Source organism: Echinops telfairi, unplaced genomic scaffold, assembly GCF_000313985.2.
Source record: "Echinops telfairi isolate 266 unplaced genomic scaffold, ASM31398v2 ScPeMD7_7421;HRSCAF=8459, whole genome shotgun sequence".
Taxonomy (NCBI): Eukaryota; Metazoa; Chordata; class Mammalia; order Afrosoricida; family Tenrecidae; genus Echinops; species Echinops telfairi.
The window spans coordinates 4,088,817-4,099,244 of record NW_022111321.1 but is presented as its reverse complement, the minus strand read 5'-3'; the positions used below and the strand labels follow the sequence as shown (position 1 = coordinate 4,099,244).

The 10,428-nt window shown below is 45.6% G+C and overlaps 1 protein-coding gene across 1 annotated transcript in view; it reads right to left on the bottom strand.

Annotated features, from left to right (window-relative positions):
• The window catches only part of PIWIL4 (piwi like RNA-mediated gene silencing 4), a 64,136-nt gene that overhangs the window by 39,749 nt on the left and 13,959 nt on the right, over positions 1-10,428 (bottom strand). The window contains exons 5-7 of the mRNA XM_004709021.2: positions 9,047-9,168; positions 6,695-6,775; positions 4,749-4,946 (exon numbers count right to left, since the gene is read on the bottom strand). Of these exons, the coding sequence (XP_004709078.1) occupies positions 4,749-4,946; positions 6,695-6,775; positions 9,047-9,168 (401 nt within the window). The remainder of the gene's footprint in view (positions 1-4,748; positions 4,947-6,694; positions 6,776-9,046; positions 9,169-10,428) is intronic.

Below are 10,428 nucleotides of genomic sequence, written 5' to 3'. Positions count from 1 at the left end.
GCAGATTTCTCCAAAGCTTTGTGTCCCTTATAAAGTGACTAAATATGTGGAAAATTAATCCATGATGGTAGCCTCCTCTGCTCAGGTAGTATGGAATTCAGTCAGTCTCACCTCTCAGCTGTAGCCTCCCAAAACACCAGACGGAAAAGAATATCCTTGGACTGAGCTCTGTTCTCAGGAGGCCATCTAATCACCTCTGCTTAATTCAGTTCATGTGCATCGGGGGTGACCTCCCAGCATTGGACACCCCATCGTCTATAGAGAACTTATATCAAGAGACATGTAACGTAAAATTGCTATAAGCAGAAGTGCTATGGGAGTTGAATGGAGGAGGAAACGTCTCTACTTATTCCGATTGAGTGGATAGGTGGACGCTTTTGACATTTGAGCTGGGCCTTGCAAAAGAAGTAGGAGTTCAGCAGGACACGTTTACAGTAGTTTTATCCATAATTGCCAAGTAAAATAGTATATTACTAGGATTTCAGTCCATATATGTGCGGGCTCATTTCAAACATAGCCTGTTTAAACACAGCGTGTGAACAGTGAACAGATGCAGGCAAGTTCTCTCAGTCACACACTTGTCTTCGTCTCCTTAGAAAGAAGACGGCCAATGAGAACTGTGGTTTCCAAGGAGACAGGCTGGGCCAGCTAAGTTCAAGGGAAAGGCATCAGCTCAGAAGGCTTTGCGGCCTTTCTTGGGTGGAGGGGAGCCAAAGGGGTAATCTTGAACGATATTTTCAAAGGACACAAAATGAGGACATGGTCTTATGAGGATGAAGTTTCAAGAAAATGCATTCATAAGCAAAAAGTTAGGAAAGTTGTGCCAAGTAATTTTTTCCCCATCACAACAGCGCATCTGCTCGTTATTTGATGGAAGCCAGGGTTGGCCTGTGAGCAGATCCTTGGGAAGCTGTACGCCCTCCACTCTAGAGCCCAAATCTTTCCCTGATGGACACTTTGTGGTCCCCAAACGCCAAGGGCATTTACAAGGAACTGTATCTGAGCCCCTCAAGGATGCCCAAGCTGCATGTCGGATGTGGTGTCAAATGAAGAGTGCAGAACTCTGCAGAGAGGGGTTAGGGAGATGGGAACATAACTTCAGGAGTGGACAGATTGAGGTGGAGCCTATACTGGGAAACGGAAGCTTCCCATTTTGTTATTTTTCTTCACTAAAGGTGTTGATGATTTTGTAGAAACACTTTTTACCTGGCCATCATATTGGAAACACCCAAGATGCACTTCAACAGGTAAATGAAACAACATATGATGGTGTATCCATACAATGTAATCCTATTCAGCTGTAAAAAGCCACAAACAGACATGGAGAAACCCAAAGGCGTGTTGGAAAGTGAAAGAAGCCGGTCCGAAAGAGTCGCATGCTGTATGATGCCAACTCCGTGACATCCTGGGTGAGCCAGCACTTTGAGACAGTGAAAGGATCCCTGGTTGCGAGGAGCCTGGGGGCAGGGGGGAGGGATGACTGAGTGGATCGCAAGGCATTTTTAGAACAGTGAGACTATTCTGTAGGCTGCTGTGATGGAGGACATGAGGCTTTATGCATGCGTCACCACCCACAGGAATGAACAGCAGAGTAAGTCCTGATGTAAACTCCGGACTTCCATTCATGATGACCTATCAATATAGCTCATCAATTGTAAAAACCGTAAGTTATTAGGCCTACGAGAAGTAAGATGCAGGGTTCCACCTCTGTGCGATTTTTCTTTTATATACACTGGAGCTTCATAGACACTTGAACTTGCAGCGTTGATGATGATCTTAGATTGGTGAATGATCTTATAATGCCTCCCTGAGGCGTGTTCATACTGCCACGTTATGGGGGGAAATGAACAGGTTTAAGGTAACGTTCCCTCCTACTGACATGCGGTTTTTCCTCATCCCACTTCCTCCCTGAGTTTCCCGTTTCCATCCCTCTTTCTTCCTTTGAGATCTATTTCCTTGCCAACCTCCCTGCCTCCCCTCCCACTGACATGAATGTCTCTACCTTCTAATTAGTCATTTTTCTGGCTAGCAATTTTTCTGTACACTTAATACTGCTCTAGAAATAAAGTCTATTGAAATTTGGGGATGACTTGATATATAAAAGGTAGTCTAATTTCTTCACCACACCTTGCTAGAGCACCCATATCTTCCGTGTGTCCTTCATGAGGGCGAGTATCCAGCAGGACCATGTTATATAAACTAGCCCTTCTTATACCGGAGCTAGGATTAAGTGAAAGCCCAAAGTCCAGTCCTGAATCTGTGTTTTCTATCTGCCTCTGGTTCACTTTAGAGACATCGTTGATACAGTGTCTAGGGTCTTAAAGACTTGTTTTCAAACAAGCAGCCATCTGAGACATCAACTAAGCCCACGTGGAAGAAGCACAGCAACAGCCATGATCCAAGGATTGTAAATTATGTAATCCAAATCCGATGGAGAGAATAGTATCACGAGTTTAAATTGTGAGGCTCTGGTTTGCAGAAGGCTATGAATAACAACGGAAGCCCAAAATACCTTTTCAGGATCTACACAGAGATCCGGTAACTCCCTCTGACCATAATTGAGGGATGGAAATAACCTGGTTATCATGGTTACCAGACAGAGAGTATTTTAGAGACAACTATGTAGATTAAAATGATAAATCTGAAAAAACAACAACAACAACAAACAAACAAACAAACAAAAGATAAATCTGACTTGAGTGGTTAAAACCTCATCATTTGATCTCCCTTTGATACCCTTTGTGCTTGATCTTATTTTAATATTTTCTGGCTTTCTTTTTCATACTGAAGGTTTTTTTGTTTGTTTGTTTTTGTTTTTTAACATTTTACTAGGGGCTCATACAACTGTTATCCCAATCCATACACACATCAATTGTGTAAAGCACATTTGTACATCGTTTCTCAAAACATTTTCTCTCCATTTAAACCCCCGACATTAGGTCCTCATTTTTCCCCTCCCTCCCCGCTCCCCCCTCCCGCATGAGCCCTTGATAGTTTATAAATGGGTATTTTGTCATATCTTGCCCTGTCCGACGTCTCCCTTCATCCACTTTTCGGTTTATCTCTTGTATTTTGTCATTGTCTGTAGCCTTCTTGACTCTCTGTAACGTATTTTCTGTTTCTCAGTATATCAAACCCAGGGTAGATGGATCTATAGACGGTAACTAGAATCAGGGTTCAGGTGAGGTGGGGGAGGGGTGGCGGTAATGGATTGCTAATAGCAAGAAGTACAAGAAGGAAGAACATGTCCTGAAACTAATTGTGGTCATGATTGTACAACAATGCTCGATATGACTGAATGATGGAAAGGTATGCTGTCTGGATTGAGTCCTAATAAAATGGTTTGGGGGAAAAAAGGTAGTCTATACATAGAACGGATTGTGATTATGCCATCAAGAAAAAGAACATTCTAAGACATACTGCAACACGGATAAACTCGAAGCCGTCATGCTAAGTGAAATAGGTCAGTCACACAAAAGAAAGGAACAAAAAATGAATGGCTCCACTGGTGTGGGATCTCAGAACAGGTAAACGCAGAGAGACAAAGGCCAATTAGTCCAACAGTTGGACTTATGTGAGCATGAATTATGTGAGCATCTCTCTCCACGACCATGACACCAGAAGAAGTAGAATCTAGTTACTAGATGGTACCAGACGACCACCACCCACTACTCTGAAAGAAATCTTACTAGAAGGTTCTGGATAGAGGGGGGCAGGGGGAGAAGGTGGAATGGAATTCAAAGTCATAAAAAATACCACACTTACTGGTCAGATAGAGACTGGCAGAACTCACCAAGACAATGGCCCTTAATCACCCTTTAGCTCTGAAAATGAACTCACCCCCACAGCTCAACTTTCAACTAACCAATAGACAAGTCTATGAGGGGGAGCACTACCACGCATGAGGTCTGCACACCTTAGAATAATCTACCATTTGAGATCAAAGGGGCAGCACTTACCCCAGGACAACGTTCAGAAGGATCAGGAAAGGAGGAATGCAGACAGGAAACACAGGGAGGAAGTGGGATAAGTGATGCTCCGTGGTGTTGGCGATTGCAGTCAATGACATGATGCCAAATGCATACAAATTACTAGGTGGAAATGAAATCTGCTCTGTAAACTTTCACCCCACTCACAATAAAAAAGGGTGTGTGTGTGTGTGTGTGTGTGTGTGTGTGTGTAAGACTATCCGTGGCTAACAGGGGTGAGAGGGAGCAGAGGAAAAGGGTTGGCTCAAGAGGAGCCAGGTGTCCGTTTGGAGTGGGAAAAGCACTGTGGACGGAGTAGGGATGATGGTTGCACACACAGGGAATGTAGTTAATGTCACTGCGCTCAGGCGTGGTTAAAACGGGCCGTCTTTTATTAAACCTATTTTACCACAATGAGGTTTTGGGTGTTTTTGTTTTGTTTTTTGAACTGGGAGGAAGTTTCAGACAGAGATACCAAAGTATCCCAGGACGAAGACTGAAAGTGAGAACAAGAAGTGTGGACGGAGAAGGTTGGTGCAGGCGAGAGATAAGATAAACGGTGGAACGTGCCCAACTGTGCGCAGTCCCAGATGCCAGTGAGGAAGTCTCAACTCTACACAAGGGGACCGGCCAGGCCTTCTAGAGCGGTGCACAAACTGATGTGATCGGTGCTCGCAGCCATGCCCTGCTCGCGGCCACGCCCTGCTGCTATTCTGATTCCCACATCCCATACATAATTTACTCTCGGAAGAAAACTTTTTTCAAATGCAGGCTTTTTACCTTGTAAGGACAATGAGTCCCAACAGCGCTTTCTCACACGCCTGGGTAAAGGCAGACGCCCCGGTGCTGTGATAGAGGGAAGTCATGAATTCTAGAACAGTCTCATTCCGGAGCACTTTGTAGCACACATTGGCACTGAACAGCAGTCTGCTTTCGCAGTGGGACACAGAGATGGCCAGCCCAGGCCAAAGGGACAATCTTAAAAAAAAAAAAATTAAATTAATGTAATTTCCTACCAGAAAAACAATACACTTAAAACAATAATGATTGCATGTTTTTGAACTCTCTGGATCTGACCAGAATTTTCTTTAGTCTGATTTCTTCCTATTTATGTTTGTAGTTATAAGAGTGCCGGTGGCATAGTGGTTACACATTGGGCTGCGATCCGAAAAGTCAGCAGTTCCAAACCACCGGCAGCTCCGCTGGAGGAAGACAAGGCTTTCTACTCCTGGAAACAGTTAGTCTCAGAAACCCACAGGGGCACTCGGACCCTATCTTATAGGGTCACTATGAGTCGGAAATGAGTCAACGGCAGTTTAGGGATTTGTTTTCAGTGTCTTTTACACATATATTCAGGATTAAAACATTCCTGTAGAACCAAGCCCACTGCTACTGGGTCGATTCCAACTCAGAGTGACCTCATGTAGGGGGTCTGATGCTATAAATCTTTACAGGAGCAACGACCCTCCTCATCTTTCTCCTGGTAGGTTTGATCCAATGACCTTGTGGTTAGCAGCCCAAGGCTTACCTGACAAGGTCACCAGGGCTCCTTTGAACAGAGCTCCTCAATCTTGACACAACTGATGGTCAGGATGGGTAATTATTTGTACAGGGCTGTCCTGAACAATGTAGGACCTTTAGCATCATCTCTGATATCCATTAAATACCAGTCGCAGCCCTCCCCTGTGACAACCAAAAATGTCTCCTAAGGGTCTGTCAAATGTTCCCTCTAGGGCCATAACACCCCTGGTTGAGACCCACAGCTATAGGATTGACATTATACTGATCAGTCCCCACAGGAAAACCTCTGCACTCAATGGGGAGAGGGAAGATGGGCGCAAGGACAAGACTGAGATATACTTAAGTGATACAACGTGCAAATAATCAAGGAGACATGAAAGCCCTTTCCTCCCCACCTTCACAAATGCCACGGGCCAAAAAGCTCTGCCTAGGAAATGGCATGAAAACCCGAAGATTCCATTTCACATTCCTGTGGACCTGATTGGCTGACCACAGCACAGTCATCCACACTGAGCACAGCGCGCCGTTGGGCGTCCACATATGTCTGTCCAGGTAGAGAGACAGTGACGGGGTGAGTGGCCACAGACCACTTCATGCACAAAACCCGACACTTTGAATTCACCCAGAAACCAGTTCACAGTCTTTATCTTGGTCTCATTTAAGATGGATCCAAATACTTTCCCCGAAGCACCCTGTTCTCCAAGTAGCGTAAAAATCCTGTGTTTCGAATGGTTCTCTCTTTCACTAGGGGAGGTAAGCTTCTCCGCTTAACCTCTGCTTGACAGAAGATTTCTTATTTACCATCCTGCCTGTGCCAATTTCTGTCCAGCAAGAAATTAGAAAAACTGTACATTTTACGATAATGTGCAGTTTAGTTTCATTATTATACGGCACACACAGAAAATTTCACTTCTGAGTTTCTTCAAGGACTTGTGATGATGACAATAAAAAATGACAAGAAAGAACAAAACATTCTGTTGAGCACACAAATATTCATATATGTGTGTATGCATATATCCGGAGCCAAAAACCCTGCCAATCTCATAGTCACCATTCGAGAAAAAAACCTGCAAATTATAAAAAATCCATTACATTTCACACCATGGAGTCTCCCACAGGTGGCAAACTCGTATAATCGTGCAGTGCAAATAATGCTGCTCACATTACAATAATGTCAGAGTAACAGAAAACATAAACAAACCCACTTGTGCTGGGGAATCTCCACCGGCTTTTTAGGATCAAAGTAGTTCCGTCCAATTTGGTACATGGATAGCTTTTTCAAGATCCTGCAAGTATGTGTTTTGAAGCATCGGTCAGTAGCAGTCAGTGACAGAATGCAAGGTTACACAAGTGCTGAACATCATGAGAAACACACTGGGAAGTACCGAGCTACAAGCCCGATAGCACAGAGAGCTTAGATAACAAGGACACATATGACGGCATATAGGAGAGGCCTTCAAAAAGCTCATGGAAAACCCCTTTTCGGTCCATTCCGTTTTTCCACGAGCCTTTTGAAGGCCCCTTTGTAAGAACTATTGCTTTTCATATTTGAGAACAGCTTAACGGAAATGCTGCCAGACTGTCTGCCTCTGAGGTGTGTGGTGGCGTGCCCTGTAAGAGCTGTGGACGAGACCAGCTGGTTAGGCTGGATGGGTCAGGTTAGATGGCTCATCGACCACCTCTATCAGCGTCTCTGAACCGAAGAGCCTGCTGCTAACGAAGTTACCAGGACTCCCAGGTGCCACCAAGCACCATGGCTGTCTCTTCAGCGGTGCATCTTGGCCACCTTTGAATCGGAGACATAAAAACACAAGGCTGCCAGGGCATGGGAAAAGGGAGGAATCTTCAAGTCCTGAAATGGGTGACCCAACTTTGGGACCATCACTTGAGGTACAATCACTGAGCCTCGGCTTCCTCACCGGCCTAAGGGAAAGGGCCGGGTAATGAACCCAGCCTCCGCGTGCTGGCTGCTGGTTTCCAACAGCGCTTTCTCTGGGCCAGTGGTTCTCCACCTTCCTAATGCTGCAACCCTTTCTTTCATACAGGTCCTCATGTGGTGGTGACCCCAACCGTAACATTATTTTCATTGCTACTTCATCACTGTCATTTTGCTACTGTGATGAATCAGGAGACCCCTGTGAAAGGGCCATTCGACGCCCACCCCCCCCCCAAGGGATCGCAACCCACAGGTTGAGAACCGCTGCTCTGGGTGGGCTTGTGAGAGACTGGCCTCGGAAGCCAGCACGCAGCAGACGGTGTGCAGCACGGAGCAGAGACCCAGGTATGACCCAAAGATGCCTGGCCAGGGTTAGGGAGCTGCCTATTTGTGTAGGGGAAGTTCCAGGGTATGTGCTACTCAGCAAACCCTCGTCTTCTCTGGGGGTCCCTTTGGCAAAGGGCCCATCTAAGGTTTTGAAAAGTTCACCTTAATCCTTCGCTCTGATAACATACCAACCAGCCGTTCTGGACCCCAGATGTCCTCAGTCAACATTTGGGATGCCTGCTAAAAATGGAGCCGTCCAGGTTCCAGCCCTGAAATGCTGACTGACGAGGTCTGGTCAACAGGGGTCCTGGTGGCATCATGGGTTTCCGCCTTGGGCTGATAACCTCAGGCCAGCAGTTCGATTCTACCAGCTGCTCTGCAGGAGAAGCTGAGGCATTCCGTGTCTGTAAGATTTACAGCATTTCTACCCTGTCCTGTGTGGTCCCTGTGAGGCAGCATTGGCTCCAATCCCCTCAAGAAGACTCTAAAGCCAATGATTCTGGGAGTGGTCAAGGAAACACTGGGATGCTTACTGAGAGCCTCCCTTCTGCACGCCCACCCACCAATGCAGAAATGCGAGGAAGCTAGGGTGGGAGGAGGGCGGTGGGAAAGCGGTGGTGTCTTTTCATATCCAATTTAAATGAGATAGGAGGAAAAGAAATTTCTCTGTTGCTAGCCACACCGGCAGTGCATTGGCCAGGACTGGAACTCAGGTTGCCTGCATGGAAGGCAAGAATTCTGCACGGAATGACCGCTGCTTTCCCTCATACTCAAGCACCTCCCTGCAGTCGAGTCCACTCCGACTCATAGCAGCCCTGGAGGACAGAGTAGCCCTCCCCCTGTGGATTTCCCAGGCTGTAATTCTTGATGGCCGTAGAAAAGCCTCATTTTTCTCCCACAGAGAGGTCAGGGGCTTTGAACTCCTGATCTTGAGTTTCACAGCCAATGCATAATCCACTACACCACTGAACTTTAAATCTGGGGCTAGGTTGAGGGTATAGGAAGAAGAGAACAGAAAAAAAGATACCCTATTTAATTCCAGTGAGAGAGAAAAACCCTGGAGTTCTTTACATCCACTTGGATAATAATGAATGATGGTGGTGCGTGTTAGCAACTGTGATGGGCTGAGCGGCAGTTCCTTACGTGAGTCCATGAACATTCTAGCGTGGCAAACGGCCCTAAAGAGACCACTGTGCTGGCACACTGTCGGCAAGATGGTTGATGACTTAATAACCAGCCTTGATGCTTACAGGTCTCATGAGTCTAAATTAAATTCACATCTAAAGCAGCTTACTTTTTGAAGATGATGCTGAAAACCTGGATGCACACAGGGGAACTTGACGGCAGTGCCCCCGTCAGCATGAGAGTCATCTTCACAGCCTCGCCTCTGTGAGTCTCACTGAACAATTCAGTCACCTGGGAGAAGAAGCATTTCATATGCACGTTACAGATCACCTCCACGTGTGCAGAAGAGCACATTATAAAATCATCACAGTTTAATACACATCAACCGACAGCAAACTGCAGGTGTTAGTTTGACAACTCATCTAATCATTGGATGGTGTTTATAGGATTTCTTCTTTTCCCAGAAAATAACAGATGTCCCTGCTGTTAGCTCCTTAAGGGAAGATCAGAGTGAGACTCCTGCTTAAAGATTCCTTCCTGAGAGAATTCCAGGAACAGTGTGAAACAAAGCTCAAGTCATTAAAAAAAAAAAAAAAAGATCAGGCTTACCGGTCAGAGACAAGTGGAACCCTAGAGATTGTGGTCCTGAGTCATCCTTTAAGTCTAGAAATGAGCTCATCCCCATGGTGCAATTTTTGTGCAGACAATAGGCAAGCCCATGAAAGGAACAGTAACACTAGTGAGGTGTGCATGTCTTGGACTGACCAGCCTTTTCAGATCAAAAAGGCACCAAGTTCAGAATGATTAGGAGAGAGGAAGGAAAGGAAACAGGAGACACAAGAGGAAGTGGGATAAGTGGTGCGACATGCTGGGGTTTGCAATGAATGTGATGGAACAAAATGTGTATGACTTGTTGAAAGGAAAACTGATCTTCTTCATAAGCCTTCACCCAAGCTGCCCTGCAGTAGAAAGATGAGGGGTGCAACTCACGTAGATTCAGTCTCAGAAACCCACGGGGGCAGTTCTACAATCAGAATCAACTCGGGGGCAGTGAGTGACTTCTCAAACCAACACTTACCTCTATGCTCAAGAGCACAACGTTTGGAAACAGACAGACTCCAGTCTGTGGCCTCTTACCCCCTATGTGATCCAGAGCAAGTTACATCAACTCTTTAAGACCTTTCTCTTCTCTAAAGTGGGTGTGAGTCTGCTGCAGGTCGCTGGGTACACCAAACCCAACCCTCTGCCATGGAGTTGACCGTGACGTACAGCGGCCTGTATGGCAGAGTAAAACTACTCCTTAGGGCTTCTGAGGATATACAGAGAAATAGTAAGCCTAAGGCAAATAGTAAGGTCAGAATTAAAAAGATAGAAGAGCAACAGTTCCCTTAGGATACTGTATACGTTATCGTTTTCATTGGGTGACAAATAATATGCTAATACAAAAAAAACCTGTCACACCAAGTATTAATGGTCTATTTGTCCATCAGCCTCCAATGTATTCTTGCCACATAATACATTCTTAGACACAGTTAGAAGGAAATGAATAGA